This window comes from Dasypus novemcinctus, chromosome 17 (genome assembly GCF_030445035.2).
Source record: "Dasypus novemcinctus isolate mDasNov1 chromosome 17, mDasNov1.1.hap2, whole genome shotgun sequence".
Classification (NCBI taxonomy): domain Eukaryota; kingdom Metazoa; phylum Chordata; class Mammalia; order Cingulata; family Dasypodidae; genus Dasypus; species Dasypus novemcinctus.
The window spans coordinates 47,505,762-47,523,256 of NC_080689.1; the positions used below are offsets into that span (position 1 = coordinate 47,505,762).

General features: G+C 38.1%; 1 protein-coding gene and 1 long non-coding RNA gene across 2 annotated transcripts in view; both read left to right on the plus strand.

Annotated features, from left to right (window-relative positions):
• LOC131273963 (uncharacterized) overlaps window positions 1-17,495 on the plus strand; it is a 498,906-nt gene that overhangs the window by 22,987 nt on the left and 458,424 nt on the right. The window lies entirely within an intron of this gene.
• LOC101431484 (rho-related GTP-binding protein RhoG-like) lies at window positions 1,181-2,457 on the plus strand. Its single transcript, XM_004470471.4, has one exon. The coding sequence runs from the start codon at window positions 1,305-1,307 to the stop codon at window positions 1,866-1,868; it is 564 nt and encodes a 187-aa protein (XP_004470528.1). The 5' UTR covers window positions 1,181-1,304; the 3' UTR covers window positions 1,869-2,457.

Consider the following 17,495-nt stretch of genomic DNA (forward strand, 5'->3'; position numbering starts at 1 on the left):
GTTCTGGCTTACCTTTTCCATTTCTGTGCCTCAGATTGTTAACGCTGAAGTCTTACTGTATGCCAAATTATGTAGTCGAGCCGTTTAATATAAACTCAGAATAAGTGAGTTCCCCAAATACCCATTGGAACATACATCACACTCATTTCCTTAAGTGAAACAGAAACAAAGAAAACAGAATTTCCTATATAGCAAATCCCTCGCTACCCTGAATTCTACCTTACAAATAAGAAGAGCTCAGTTCTTTCAGGGACTGTACACAGTTTGCAACTCTGGCACAGTACAAAACCCTGGCACGTAAACAGCCAGTAGGAGCAACGTGCCAATTTCGAATTGTTCACTGTTTTTATTATAGGTTCTAGGTTTCAGATGAACAGGAGCCTCCTATTGCTTTTATAGCAGGATATTAAATTGCAGCCTCTGGCAGGCGGCACCTGCCCTCTTCCTGGCTTCCTCTAGTCAGTCGTTGGCCATGTGATACTCTAATGTAATGTATATTTTGTGTTTTGCTCTACATGAGGATTTAAACATTGGGAAACATAATCTTGCCCTGAAGGTATGCAGCCCATGGTGTCAGGTCTTGAGAAAGGCTTCATGCAAGTAAAATTCAGCGTGTGTTGAGGGTCCTGACTTCCACAGAAAGGAGTGTTTTAAGTGTTAAAATGAAACAAAACCTTATGAGCATCTTAGACAAATGTATATAATATCTGGTTCCCTTGGAAATTACCTGAGAGCTTTTTTGCCCAGGCAGTCTATTGTATTGACCATATAGTATGATGTGTTTAGTACTACTTAGTATATAAAGAATTAATCATGGGTGTATGCACTGATCCCTTTCTGTATAATAACCACTAGATATATTGTTTATCTTCATGATTTCTCTATGGCTATTCAATCATTGATTTCAAAAACTGGAAGTAAATAGGTAAGGCAAAGGGTTTGTTTTTTTTTAATTTCAGTTCAGAATAATGTTTAAATTTGTTATTAAAATAAAAGACACTTAGTATAATGTCTTCAGGATTCATCCATGTTATCACATGTGTCCCAATTTAATTTCTTCTTACTGCAGCATAGTATTCCATCATATGTATATACCATATTTGTTGGTGAAGAGGTGTTGTATGGGAAATCTATACATGTGTATGATTGTTTTATGAGTTTAAAACCTCTGTAATCCTTCTCAAGCCCGGAGCCGCTGCCGCCGCCCCCAGCTCCCCCGCCGTGGGGAGGCACCAGGTAACTGCATCCAGAGGGGCCCAGAAGAGGGAGGAGGCATTGCCTCCACTGCAACAGCTGCACCCAGGATGCAGAGCATCAAGTGTGTGGTGGTGGGCGATGGGGCAGTGGGCAAGACGTGCCTGCTCATCTGCTACACAACTAACGCTTTCCCCAAGGAGTACATCCCCACAGTGTTCGACAATTACAGTGCCCAGAGCGCAGTTGATGGGCGCACAGTGAACCTGAACCTGTGGGACACGGCGGGCCAGGAGGAGTACGACCGCCTCCGCACACTCTCCTACCCTCAGACCAACGTCTTTGTCATCTGCTTCTCCATTGCCAGTCCGCCCTCCTACGAGAACGTGCGGCACAAGTGGCATCCAGAGGTGTGCCACCATTGCCCTGATGTGCCCATCCTCCTGGTGGGCACCAAGAAGGACCTGAGGGCGCAGCCTGACACCCTACGGCGCCTCAAGGAGCAGGGCCAGGCGCCCATCACGCCACAGCAGGGCCAGGCACTGGCCAAGCAGATCCACGCCGTGCGCTACCTCGAGTGCTCGGCTCTGCAGCAGGACGGCGTCAAGGAGGTGTTTGCTGAGGCTGTCCGGGCCACGCCCATCAAGCGTGGGCGGTCCTGTGTCCTCTTGTGACCCTGGTGCTCAGCTTGGAGGCTGCCCCTGCCCCCTTACCACTTGTGCCTTGGTGCCTTGTCTGCCCCCAACTGTGCCTTAAGGACTAATTCTGGCGCCCCTTGCCAGGGAGCTCCCTGAATGCCTTTTTCTCCCTAAGGAGGCCTGCAGGGAAAGGGGCCCAGCTTCTGGGTCCTGTCCCACTCCCCTTGGTAACACCAGGTGTCCTCCTGAGCTTACCCAGGTTAAGGTTGGACTCCTCCCCAAGAGGCCAGCCCAGTGTTCACCTGCCCTTTTCCCCTACTGACCAGTTCGTCCAGCTTCCCACACAGGTGTTGCTGCCTATTGTGGTCCTCCTCTCAGGTTAGGGGCTCTCAGCCATCCCTAACCTCTGCTCTCGCTGCTCTTGGAATTGCCCCCCTCCCCCAAGATGCTCTCTCCCTTCCCCAAGGAAAGAGCCACAGAATCCTGAGAAGATGAATTGCTCCCACCTGCCCCTACATGCCCAGGCCTTACGCATCCGCTGACTGACTTGGCCCCTGTGCTCCTGGGGGCCTTTCCAACCCCCATCAGCATCAATAAAATCTCCTGTCTCCAGTGAAAAAAAAAAAAAAAACCTCTGTAATAAAAATATATTTTTAAAAATAGGATCAGTTTGGGGAAAAAATAAACCAAATGTAAGATAGGGACTATCGCTGGTAGTAATATTTTGAAGATGCTCTTGTGTAGTTTGTAACAAATGTTTTATAACAATGCAAAATGTTGGTTGAGGGGTGATGTGTTAGATCCCTGTATGATGTTATGTATGTTTACTTTGCAAATTCACAATCTTTGCTATACACTTATTGTTTATGCGGACTCATGTATGATTGATATACTTCAATAAAAAGATATTTAAAAATAAATAAATAAAAGATACAACTTTAACATCCTTAATTTCAGTTGTTAGCATTATCTCTAGTTCAGCTTTCATTTTAATAATATTTCCCTTGAAGATGTGTCTTTCAGAGTTGCCCAACTGAACTTACAACTTCTTAGTTTAAAATGATGATGAAATTGGTTAATACACAACTATGGAAATATAAATGGCTTCTTGAAATGTGATATATATAAGCATTGCATCATTTATTTATGAAACCATAAAAACAGCATCATTGGATTAGAGTAGATCTTAAAGTTCTCCAGCCATCTGATACTTAAGTCACCTCTAAAACATTCTTTTCAAACACTTGTTCATGAATGTACCTCAGTTGCAATGAGTCACTTCCAGATTAGTCTCACAGCCAACTTGGCAGACAGTACCCTTCCCCCTACTCCCTACCTCCCCTGTCCCAGAGAGTTGCTCAACATATTTGATGAAGAGGAAGTTTAGGCCTCTTCTGAACCTTGGAAGAGGATGCTATGGTCTCTTATTGACTCTTAATTGAGGGTATATTAATTAAGTTTTAAACACCTGATGTGCCCTTAGCAATTGGGCTTTTGTTTCTGGCTTCCTCAGAGTTTATGGTGAATAAGGTTCAGGTATCACAAGTCAATAACTGAAATGGCATAAGAAGGAGAGGTGTGCTGGAATGAGTTCCTTCTGGCTGTAAGGCTCAGCAGAGTTGACTGTGCACCTCTCTTCCCAACTCTCAGTTAAGTGACATGACCTTGGGAGCTTTGAAATTAGTCATGGCGGGAGTATTTACACCACGGAATTGGCAAAAGATTTTTTTCCCTGGAAAGTCAATTGTTAGACATTTATCAAAACACTACTGCATAAGAGGATGTTTCCAACTGAATATTAAAGGCAACAACAGGTAAACTGCATTCCAGATACTCTGTTTTAAAGAAACCAAATATGCTAAGAGGTTTTTTATTTTTAAAAGTGTCATAGTAACGTAGACATCACTCGAAAAGTGAAACACAGACCCTTACACTAGAGACTTATAAAAGCATCCTTTCTCTCAAAATGACATGTTCTTTTTGGAATCAGTTCTTTCACTTCTTTAGGAAACCTGAAAATTTACCTAAATGACTTGCTTTTCACCACAACGTTTTGCAAAATATTACTGTATTGTTTTAAATAACTGATCCATGAACTGAAAGCCTTTGAGTTGACTTGTGGAAGCATTATACAAAGTAATGATCCCTCTTTTTAAAAATCTGTGATTACGTATGGATGTGATAATCTGTAGCAGCACTACCAGATAAATAATACATATTTTAAAAATTTCTGTAATTACATGTTTACCCGATAGGCCAGAACGACTCTGTCCCAAGGAGCTGTTACAGACTGAGTAAATAATACATGTTTTAAAGTCCATAATTACATATGTAAACGATAGACTATCGAGTAAATAATGCACATTTTAAAAAGTCCATAATTACATATTTACATGATAGTCTGTAAATTCTGTAATTACTTATTTACACAATAGACCATAACAGCTGTTACAGTCTATTATGTTAACTCTCATAGAATTATATTATGGATTTTTAAAAACACCATAAAGAACCTTAGGAATGGAATGATAGAAATGAAATAAAATATATACTTCAGACTTGCTATATCTCTTTCAAAAGAAGACTATTTTGAGTTCAGGTAAAAGTAATGACTGATACTCTATTGATATCTACTGACTTAAAAAATTCACTTTGTGAAAATATAAGTTAAGGAATCACAGAGTGAGGAATAACTGAGTAGAGTGATATTAGACAAAGTTTTTCATTATTTCCATGGATACAACTCACCTTTGGTGGCACAAATAAAACATTGTATATAACTTTTATGTTTCATATGCGTCTCATAAAACTATGGGAAAAAACAATCACTAAAATTGTATTTGTGTGTTGTTCATTTATTCTTTGAAATAGAATACCTATGGTTTGTATATAATGATAACATAAGAATTTGAATGTTTTTCGTGAAGAGTATAGTTTCTTGATATTTTAAGATCTTTCTGGGTTAAGGACTCACATGGTGCATTTTATGTCTCAGCTTCTGGGTTTATTCTAAAGCTAAATACAAGATCAATGCAACTAAATGAGACTTCTGTCTATAATTACTATTAAATAGCAAAGCTAAATGAAGTAGGTGAGAATCTGTCATTTAACAATGTTGGACCATATATTCTTAGTAACAAAACACAGTATGGGAGAAACCTTTGATCCTCTTTGTTAGGTATTATTCTGTAAGAAATTTGACAGCTTGAAATAAGTGAGTGCTTGGTTTTCAGAGAGCTGTTGCAAGGAAATAAATCTTCACATTTCATAAAATTTATTTTCACTTCATAGTTGAGCTACGAACCCCTGACATTTCTCAGCAATATCCATGGAAAACCAGTGGCTTTCAAATTTCTTTGAATGAGACCCTTGGTAAGAAATATTTTACATTAGGACCCAGTACACACATTCATATATATACAAAACTTTTACAAGACCATATACACCCTTATAAATGCAATGTGTTTTGATATTATCTACTCTATTATATGTGATTTCATTTTGTAAAAATGCTGGTCTCGGCTCACCAAATTGATTTCATGATCCACAAATGGGTCACGAACTATAGTTTGAAAAATATTGACTTAGACAATGCTTTTCATTGAGGTTTGCAGGGTTTTCTTATTTTACAATAGGAAGGTAAAACCTGGTTAGATTTGGAATGGAAGCTTTCTATTGGTGGATCATATTTGTGTAGTCTAACAAACATTGATTCATTATATGTCTAAAAATATAACAAAGATATACAGACTCCTCATATATGTCTCTACTGTTAAATAACTTGAAACAGAGCATCCTGGTATGTTTTTCCAGAGTTTTAGTTATTATTGAAAATGTAGAAATTGTTTAATGAGAGCTGGGGAGAGTGATACATCAGATTTCTGGCTCAGACTATCCTGCTTGAGAAAAGACTCATTTCATAGGCATTGTCAGTGTTCCCACTACAGATTTAGAAGCAGAAAAAATGGGGAGGGTGTGGGATACTGTGACATTACTAACATGAAAGTGTTAAATGGTCAGAAAGAGATTTCATCTTTTTATGGTAAGAAAGTCCTTGAATAATGAAATTTCACTGGGTATTGAAATGTTTCTGAATTTTAATGAGTGAATTAATTTAAAATTAGGATCCCAAATGAAAAAGTCACTATAATTAATTTATAAATAAAGTCAAATATTTAGAAAATTATTGTTTTATGCCGCCTTCCATCATAGTAATAACTATTAGTGTTTTCTAAAATACTAAATGTTAAAATGCTAAGACTTTGTTATGGGGTATAGACAAGAAAAAATGTTCAAGAAGAAGCCATGTTTTGACAGGCAGGTTTAAAACTGGTAAATGTTCACAGGACTCAAGTATCTAAAATCTATAGTGACTGCTAGTCTTTATCTTATTAATTCTTAGATTTGGGGACCAGAGGGAAAGAAGGAAACATGTCATAGGTATTTCCCAATGATTTCTGTAATAGTCGTGATTTTGAATAAGCTCAGCAGATAGAATACTTTCAGACCACAGCCAGTTTATACTTGTAAATTTAATCGTAATAGTCATTACAGATTTATTTTGATTTTTAAAAACTTCTCTCTGCTTTTAATTTTTTTGTGTGTGTTCTCCTATGCTCCTGACCCAAGAGCACCGCCCCTCCATCCACCTGGTCTCCCAATCTAGAGAAGTGAGAATTACCCAAGGCCCCTCCCTCTTCTTCACTCTTCCTTATCAGGGAAGACCACATCTTTCCTGGCCCACTTCCTAAACAGGTCTTGAATTTGCCCCTTCTCTCCATCGTGACTGCTGTTTTCTAACTCAGCCCACCCTCCTTTCCCATGTTAGTTGCATGAACCTCTGGAGTTATTGTCCTGTTGCCAGTCTACCCTCCACCTTTGAGGCTGCTGCTGGGGCAATCTTTCTGAAAATCAGGTAACAATATGTCCTGCCCTGTTCCGAGGATTCCCTTTCCCTTCGCTAGCTCCATGGAAGCAGCACCCCTTCTGGTTCAGCTTCCCTGGCTTCCCTGGTTTTGTCAGGGTGCCCCAGCCGCAGCTTGAGCAGAGCACTAGCAGTTGTTTCACTGCATGTTTGTCTCTCTGCCTCATAAGATATTAGCTTCTTGAATGCAGCGAATGTGTCTTTTCTCCCTAATTCCTAGCACCTAGCATAGTGCTGAACAATGTTAAGTGCTCAATAAATATTTGTGGAACGAATATATAGAGGAACCATTGTCTCAAAACATTAACCTCCAGTTCAGACTGATATTTTTCAATTAGATTTGTCATAAATTGAATTCGATCTTTTCAATGGATACCAAAAAAAGTGGAAATAGGGGACACAGGGGATAAACATCTTACAGACTGATGACATTTTCCATCCAGATTATAGACTCAATCAGGAAATATATCAGCCTCGAAACCAGACTCTGAATTTACTATTGGCATCACAAAGACTCACTGCTACTATAATAAGTTCTTCAAAGGCCCAAGAGACATTATATTTTGAGGAGAGATATTGAAATCTGCCTAATCCAGACTTTTTCATATACAGATGTAAAATCTTCCCACATTTCATGTAGCAGTTTTTTCTCCAAATCTATACCCATTTTAAAAAACCTGGACCTCTTTATTTAAACAGAAAGTCCTTAGCTATATCCCATATAACTATGAATGGACATCATTGTGGGTACCTTTTTCTGAAGGAATTTCATTCTTGCTGCATTGAAGTTGCTGAAGTTTGTGATTTAATAGCAAATGATTGCATCACTTGGCTGCTATAATGGCCAATATGTTTGGGTCTGAGTAGTTATTTATTCTATATGCATTTGTTGCTTACTTTTTTATGATTATGCTGGAATTTGAAGACAGAGATAGATATCCTCCCTGCAGTGTTAACTGCAATAAGAATTAGTGTTATAGAATGTCATTCAACTGGCTTTTATAATTATAAATATTTCCATGACAAACCTATTGTGAACCTGTGTGCTCTAGAAATTTCTCACTCCTTTAACTACTGTTTTACCTGAAGGAGAAAGCAGGGAAAATGCAAAGAAACTTGTCAGCAGTTAAAGAGAACTCAGATATGTATAAAGGACATTGTTTCCTTTATATTATTCTGTCTTCAGTTATGCATTACGTATATCTTATTCAATGTTTTTGTCTTTCTTATTCAAAGTTGATGCTCTTGGTGGTGCTATTGTCCCTTCATTAATATGCTTGGAAACACTGGGTGTGTGGCAGAGATATTCATAAGCTAGATTCTTTACCTAGTGACCATTCATTCATTTATTTGTTAAAAATATTATTGAGACTCCCTGTTGGAACACAAATCCTGGCCTCAAGGAGTGTATAGTCTAGAAATCGTGGTAAGATGTGTATATACATAAATATTACAAAAGTAAAAATGTGGTATGTTGTATAAGAATCCAGCCAAACCACTCTTTGTTCACATTCTAAGTCACCATCCTGTCTTCCTTAGAAAACTGCTGGGGCCTGCTAGCTGTTGTCTCTGCTATCTTCCCCCTCCTCCCCCCAGCTCAGCAGCCAAAGGGTCCTTTTGAACTGAAAATGAGATCTTGTTACTTCCAACTCAAGCTTGTGCTGGCCCCCATTTCACTGCCATAATCTGCCCCCTCATTCCCCTACACCGTGACCTTTAGTCCTCATCTCCTACTGCTTCCTCCCCCGACCCTGACGCCCACCCTGTACTTCCCTCCAGGTACTCTGGTCTCTTTGCTATTCCTCTTAAATACCAGGCATGTTTCCACCTCTTTGTTTTGGCACTTCTCTCTGCTTGGTATCTCTCTCCCCTCCTTCAAGTCTATGCTCACATTCCACTTTCTCAATGAGCCCTACCTTAACCACCCTATTAAAAAGTGGAACCTCCTGCACCCTTTTCTCCCCTTTCCTTTACTCTGTTCTGCACTTCATTTTCCCAAAGAATCTATCACCATCTAAATGCTACGTGATTACTTTTTACTGTGTCTATTGTTTGTTGTCTTTTTCCTTCTATTAGAATGTCAGTTCCACGAGGCAAGGATCTTTGTTTTGCTCAGTGGTATACCTGCAGCACCTAGAACAGTGTCAACTCATAATAAGCACTCAATGAATATTTGTTGAATGAATGAAAAAATGAATGACAGTGACAGAATATTATTAAAATTTGGAGGTGAAAGAGTTATACTGAGAAGAAGGGATAGAGAAGGTCTTTTTTTTTTTTAAAAGATTCATTTATTTCTCTCCCCTTCCCACCCCACCTCCCCAGGGTTGTCTGTTCTGTGTCTATTTGCTGCGTCTTCTTTGTCTGCTTCTGCTGTTGTCAGCAGCACGGGAATCTGTGTTTCTTTTTGTTGTGTCATCTTGTTGTGTCAGGTCTCCATGTGGGCGGCGCCATTCTTAGGCGGGCTGCACTTTCTTTCGCGCTGGGCGGCTCCCCTTTGTGGGGTGCACTCCTTGCACGTGGGCTCCCCTACGCGGGGGACATGGCACACCTTGCGCGCATCAGCACTGCGCATGGGCCAGCTCCACACGGGTCAAGGAGGCCCAGGGTTTGAACCGCAGACTTCCCATGTGGTAGATGGACGCCCTAACCACTGGGCCAAGTCTGCTTCCCTGAGAAGGTCTTAATGAAATTCTGAGTTGCATCTTGATATATGAGTAAGTCATTCACATACAGATATGATCATTCACATACACATAGAGATACATACAGAAACCCATTTTACTCATCATTGTAAATTATTTCTTTCCCTATAATGTTTTCTTATAATTCTCATCCATAACACTCTTATTAAAGTTAATAAGTGCACTGAAAAAGGATAAAGTGTATAGAGAAATAGTAACATAGCTGTAAAATTTCTTTTTGGTATAAAAGTATGCTTTTTACCTAAATCTATGTAATTTTTCATTTTGTTTTTTAGACTATTTTCTCCAGACCAAAAGGAAAAAATGAAAAGAAATACCATTGCCATGATCACATTGTCTACCACCTTCCTCTTACCCTTTCAAAATCATCTCAGAGTCTTGATGACCTCAAAGCTTACTTGTATTTAAGGACTCATTAAATCCAACATATGCTTTAAAGATTCTTCCTGTCATTTAAAACGTTGGATGTTTTGCAGTTCTTTAACTTCTCTTTGACAGATTTAGAGAAAAAATAACTACAGAAGTATTAACATCAGATAATTAGCTAGGATAATATAATGCTATCAGCAATGTAGCTCAACTTAAAGAAGATTCCTAAATTGAAGTGCTTGAGTGCTTTCTGCCTTCTTTTATTTCTTACTTAAACTGCTCAAAATGAAGTTTTTACTGCAGCACCAAACACTGAATTTAGAAGTTCAATACTAAAATGACTGGAGGCCATGCTAAAAATTAAACAGCCAAGAACTAAGGAACAACATGAAATACAATTCTAAGTGATGCCTTGCTAATTTGGCAAGAAACTGTTTCTAAGGTACTAGCTTTCTCTGCATGCTCACCGCTTACTCTTCCTTGACCACACTCCAGCAGGCCTTTATACTCGGTACCCTTTTGAAATTTCCAGTGCTCATCTTTTTTGACATCTTAATAGCCTTTGGTGCTGCTTTTGAAACACTTTCTTTGTTAGTCTTCCTAAACATCACTCTTTTGTTTTTTCTCCTATCTCATGGTCCTCTCCTTCTGAGTTCTCTTTGCTGGATCCTTGTCCTCATTGCAACCTCAAAATATTGGTGTGTTCCAGGGCTCAGTGCTTGTCTGCCCCTCCTCTGGTTTTGCACTCACTCTTGAGACAATTTTATTTATTCCCATGGCTTAGATACCATCTACATGCTGATGGCCCCAAGTGCTTTATCTCTATCACCAGTTTCTTCCCTAAGTTCCAACTGCTTACTTGTTATCCTTACATGATATCTAATAGCAAACTCAGAATTAACATGTCTATGTAACAGAATAATGTTTTCCATTTCTGTTCACCTCTGCAAACCACTCCTCCCCTAGTATTCTCCATCTTGGTGAATGTGACCACCGTTGCCAGCACTCCTGGATTCATCTTTGATGCCTTTCTATCTTTCAGGCTGCACATCCGATCTATCAGCAGCTTTTGCTGGCTCTACCTTCCAAGTGTATCCCAGATTTAACCCTTCCTCCCAGTCCCTGCATCCCCATTCTACTTCCAGTCACCATCTTCTCTGTACTATTATTACTCCTGCATTAACTTCCTGACTTGTTTTCCTTTCTCCACTATTGTTCTCCTCTGTGTGCATCTTCAACCTAGCTACTGTAGAGATTTCTAAAAGGGTAAACCATAATGTCACTTCCTCCAATGATTTTCTATCATGCTTAGAATGAAATCCAGAGACCTTATACAGCCTCCAAATGGCCTGATTTGGCCCCGATTCCTTCTCCAACCTCACTGTTTATGCCCTTTTCCTTCAACCCTAGTACTCCATCCCACTGGCTTCTCTGCAGCTCCTTAGACCCCTCTCACTTCGCACTTGCTGCTTCCTCCTCCTGGAATGCCTGTCTCCCAGATAGGCACATTACTGCTTCCTCCCATCTGCCATTGCTCAACCTGTATGTCAGCCCTTTAGAGAAAACATCCCTGCCCACACTGCCGAAAACAACACCCTAACTCTAGTCTCTTTTCCAGCTTTGTTTTTCTCCATAACAGTTATCGTTATTGATTGATTTTCTTTTGACACCACTAGAATATAGATGTTCTATAAAGGCACAACTTTCTTGGCTTACCTTTCTATTCTCCAACACATGGCATACACTAACAAATGAACAGATCTTGAAGAACAACCAATTATTTGTTAACTCTGATTTCATTTTTTGCTTCCCTTATTTTCTCAATTTGTGCTTTCCTCATCAGAAACAAATGGTGTTTTCCAAAACAGTCATGTCCTTTTGAGGGTGACCTTTTAAAAAATGTTTAACCAGAAAACTATAGGTGATCCAAGGAAACTTTGAGACTATCCACTGGAAATTATAAATCTCAGCCCATTGGTACCTTCTTATTATTAGCTTAAAATAATTCAGATATCTGGCTTCATTATTTTTAAAAATGTTTCCTTAGAGATAATTATTTCTATCAACACCAAATATAAAAAGAACGCTAAGGAGAGGGAGATATGGAGAGCAATATAGTATATATTTCCTTTATTGCTTTCTGCATAATTTTTAGTCTGTGAAGTCCTTGTGGAAACTATTTCATATTTGCCATGACCCAATTCAACCTATAAGGCTTATTCTGCTCAGAACTGGAACTAGGCTTTCTGATGGCTATTCATAGGAGGTTAAGGCAAAATCAAAGGAATAAAAAAATAAGGTTAAAAATGAAAGCCAAATGACCAGGACCGGGGTGAGCTGCTCAAATGTCTATATGCCAATAAGAATAAGAAGTAGACAGGGGGCCATTTGATTCCTGGGCTCCCAGTAGTTCGCGCCCGTTATCCAACTTCAACTTAGGGTCAGCTCACCTTCTTCCTGTGCATTGTGTATTGATGGACAGGTGACTATAACATACTCTTTTGATCCTTTCTTGCTCACCAGGGTAAAAGTAAAGCTGAAAACTAGGGCAGTGCTAACTTTACGGTCAGTCTCTCCCTGACGTTTTGGTTAGTCTGTGTGTTTTATTTGCCATTAAGAAAATTCTCAAGAGTTGTAAGTAATCAAAATGGACCTATCCCATGCAGCAGGTCCCATTAACAAACTGTTCTTTGCTGGGGGAGTCCTTTTTCTATAGCTAAGGCAGGTGATTCTGTTGTTGTTAGACCTGGCTATGAGTGTATCAGTAAAAATGATTTCAAGCAGCATGCTCAAATATTTGTTATTTGATTAAGTAACTACGTAGATTTTTTTAACCAATAATTTCTTTATTTAAACCCATCTGAGGAGTTGGTGGAGAGACCAGTCTGGCTTAGGGAAACTAATGAACCATGAAATTTTTTAAACATTCAATTTATTTCCATTTGCTGAAACTAGGAACTAATGGTATTTTCTCAAGTAGTGATCTTACTATATCTGTTGTAGCAAAAAGATAAGAATTGTTTACTGCTCGTATATTGTTTATATACAAAAGGTGATGCCAAAGAACTAAAAGATATTGTGCTGCACAAAGGTTGTCAATACATGTGTTCTCACTAAAATCTTATTTTTTAGACCAATATCTGTCCTCTATAAGACATAAATCAATCGTATTTTTTTGTATTTTATGAATTTAGAATTATAATAGATAAAGGGAATTTTAAAACTGCAGGTTTGAGTGAAAAAATGTGACATATAGACTGAAGAGTGGGGAGAGAATACTTGGAATTGGAACTGTTTTAGAAAATCTGGGCTGTGCTGCCATCCCAGCTGTAACACCTCGATGGTTATAGCCTGGTACAACTCCTTCATGTCTGCAGGCAAAGAAACTGAGGCCAAGGAAGTGACTTGGTGTAATTACAGTAAAATTTCTGATGGCTATATATATGAAAATAAGTTTGAATAAATCTATTCAACACAGTGTTTTAAGATGTATAATTCAACTGATTTTTCTGTTTTGTAGAATTATAGTTCACTTTGATATACTTGCAAGTGTTTTTGATGTCTTTCTTGGACATGTCTATGGTCTTAATGTAACGTTTACATAACATTTAGTTATGTAGGCTTTTTTGTTATTCCATCTAGTTATTAATTCAATTAATATTAATTGCTGTCATGATTCATTCATAATATCCCTAATTTTTATCCTTTTGTGGTGGGTATTTTTTATGTTTCATTTCAAACTCAGTCTTTTAGTCTCATTTTTATGTTCAGTCTTTATTTTTTTGTTCAAATGGGCAGATGGCATTTAAAATTAATTAAGCACTTTTTCAGATATTTCTTGTATTGTGATAGCTGTAAGATTAAATTGAAGAGTGAAATAAGATTCAGTTTGAAATGACTGTAATTTATAGCTACAATAAGTTTTTAATTTGTGTTTGAATGGGTATATTTCATCAATAGTTTAAGTTCCATATATTATTCTTTTATTTAATCTATTTTAGACAAATTAGGCATACTAATGTATGTGTTAGAAACCTACTTGAAGTCCATGCAAAGATGTTTGGGGACTTCACATTCATTTTCTAATTTTCATGTATTTCCTAAACTTGGGAGAATTTTACATTGAACAAGCCATAAAAAATTTGAATGTTAAAGCAATTGTTCCGTTTCTTTTCTTTTTCTTACTTCTGTAGAAATTAAACAACCAAAAAAGTTTGTTAATTCAATACTGTACTATGCCTGAGGTTTTAAATACACACAAGTCAGTAAAAGAAAAGTGATGGCTCCTAGAGCAAGTATAATTCAGCCATATTGTACATATATATTAAAGCATAAAAGTTAACACCATATGTACAAAATACTATGTGGGCCCATTTATGTCACCATTGATAAATGCACAACTCCTATAGGAGCTGTGAGCTCTTATAAGAGCCCAGGATTTGAGTCCCAGATATGGAAGAACTTTAGGTACAGTTGTGGGAATACTGCTGCATTTCTTCAGTACATTTTAAATTTCAACCAGAAAGCATTAGAAGCTGGAATTTCATCAGTGAAAGCATTCTAAAACCTTTAATTTCTGTAGCCATAGATTTGTACCTATATTATAAATTCAGTAAGTTCTTTGCTATTTATTAGTCTTTGTTGGCCCTTTATTAAATTTTTTTTTCCCAAAAATATTTATTGAGAATTTACTAGGTGCCAGGTACTACCCTAGACACATGGGTCATCAGCTAACCAAGCAGACAATAATCCTTTACTTACTTTCTAGTGAAGAAAGACAGACACATGGTATACATAACAAATAAGTAAATTATAAAGTAGGTTAAGAGGTGATAAGGGCAATAAAAGAATAAAAAAAGAATAGGGTAAGGGCTTTAGAAGGTTAGGAGGTTGGTTACAGTATATTAAAGAGGGAAAGATTTGAGAAAACTCTAGAAGGCAGTAAGGGGGTCAGCCAAATTAATATATGAAAGCAGATTGTTTCAAGCAAAGTGAAGAGCTGGAGGAAAGGCCATCAGGCAGGAGCATGTCTGGTGTATTTAAGGTGCAGCTTCAGTTTGACTGGAAAGGGACGAGAGGGCGAGCAGCCAGAAATGATAGTAGAGCTAACTGGAGGCTAGATCAAGAAGGGCCTGTAGGCCATTGTGTGGATTTTGACATTTACTCTCAGTGAAATATGACATAGCCTGAAGGTTTTGAACAGGAAGTGATAGGATCTGACTTTACTTTTAAAAGGGTCACTTCCTAATGGATTGGGTGAAATATATGGGAGTAATTAGAAAATCAAGATGGACTCCAAGGTTTTTAGCTTGAGCATCTGGAGAGATGGGATTGCTATCAACTTGGATGCAAGATGGTTGGTGAAACAGATTTGGGAAGGATGATTACAAGTACGGATTTGGACTTGCTGGATTCAAGATAGCTTTTAGATATCCAAGAGGAAAGGTAGTCAGTTGAATCTAAGTGTGAAATTCAAAAGGAAAATCTGAGCTGGAGATATAGACTGGGGAGCCATGAACTCTAGTTGGTATGTGAAGCCATGAGTTTGAATTACCGAGGGAATGAATGTAGGTGAAGAAGAGAATATAGAGTGAAGGACTGAACACTAGAGCACTCCTGCATTAAGAGGTCAAGGAGAAGAAGAGGGACCAGCCAAGGAGATGGAGAAGGAATGACCAGTGAGGAAGGAGAAAAAAAAAAAAAATTTCAAGGAGGAGAAAATGATCAACTGGGTCAAATGCTGCTGATAGGTGAAGTATTGAAGACTGAGCTTTGACCACTGGATTTAGCAATGTGTGTATAATTGGATACCTCGGGGATCAATTTCAGCAGAGTTGGATCAGGCAAAAGTCTAATTTAATGGATTCAAGGGAGAGAATGGAGAAAGTCATTATACACAACTCTTTTGATATGTTTTGCTGAAAAGGGAAGCAAAGAAATGGATGATACCTGGTGAAGGAAGTGAGGTCAAGAGAGTGGTGCACTGGTAGGCTTTAATAACCCACTTTCTGGAAAAAAAATCCTAATTTGTAGCTTTTGCCAATTTTAATGGTACAAATACTGCATCATAGCTGATTTCACTGAATGCAGAGTTAAGAAGATATGTGCACAACTGTCTCTTGAGAGCTGGCCAGAAAGCCAGAAGTTTTCCTTTTTTTTTTTTTTTTTTTGATGAGAGAAATAATAGCAAATTTATATATCCTGAAGTGATTGATTCAGTAGAGAGTTAGAGATTGATGATGTAGACAAGACAGAAGAGAATTGCTGGGTTAGAGTTCCCAGAGTAGGTGAGAAGGAATCGGATCCAGTACATAAGTAGAGGGATTGGATTTAGATAGGAATATACATATTTCATCAATGTTAATAGTGGAAAAAGCCAGAATGTGTAATGCGGATACTGTAAATAGTTGTGGTAGTAGGAGTCTCAATGTTTATTGCGTGGAAAAGAAACCTATTTAAAATGAATTAAGTTTAATGAAAAATAGTGTATTTTCAGAAGACTATTGTGGTAGCTCAAAACCATGAGGTGCAGCAGTGCTTAGCGATGTATTCACCAAATGCAATGATTGTCTCATGATGATTGAGGAGGTTGTTGTTATGGGGGAGGAGTGGGGTGAGGGGGGTGGGGGTATATGGGGACCTCATATTTTTTAAATGTAACATTAAAAAAAGAAATAAAGACAGAAAAATGTATATATATATAAAACCCAAGGAGTGTAAGTATACTTGCACCTCGGGAGGGACTCATCTCTTCTCTTCTGAGTTTGAAATATATTCTTCTCTGTCTCTGGGGACTGGCATTCTTGCCTGTTACTTTCATAGGACCAAATTTGGCTTCCCTGTTCAAGTACCCAACAGAGATCAACAATTTGCAAATAAGAGAATCTATTAGCTAAGTCAGCCTCCACCTCTGATCCAGTTGGCTAATTAGATCAAGGGTGGATCCACTGGTCAGTTAACAGTATCTTTGGAAGCAGATTCACTTAGGGGCTGGGGCAGTTTCTCTCAGGAGGATGAGACAGAGGAAATAAAAATGGACATCTCCAATACAGTCATGAACAATTTGGGGCAAGTATTGAATGTATGTGCTTCTGTGTGATTCATTCCTTTATTCCTTTTCTCACTTATCTATTGTTTATTTAACATCTGATTATTAAAGATCTACGATGTGCCAAGCTTTATGATATGCAATAGACATGAGGAGGAATGATCCTGTTCCCTATCCTGAGAGGATCCATTTTTCTAAGGTTTTGAAATTTTCATCTTCATAATAATGGTGATGGCGATTGTACTGGTTGATTGTCTTAAGGACCAAATGAGATAACATATGTTATGAAGGGTTTGTATAATTTACCATGTAAATATTAGTCATTAGCCCAAAAGCATCATGTACCTATGAGACATTGTTACAAATCCTTTATTCTGGGATGTGGATAGAGCTCAGTGGTTGAGAGCCTACCTCCCATGTATGAGGCCCTGGGTTCAGTCCCAGGTAACTCCTAAAAAAAAAAAAAATAGCAGAGGTATAAAAATCATTTATTGCTATTTTAATATCCTATTAAAATGAATTTTTAAAATAATTTTTGTACTTTAAGTTTCATGAAAAAAGGAGTGTGGATTCATTACTTTCATATACTGAAAAAGATATATTACCTCATGCTGGTA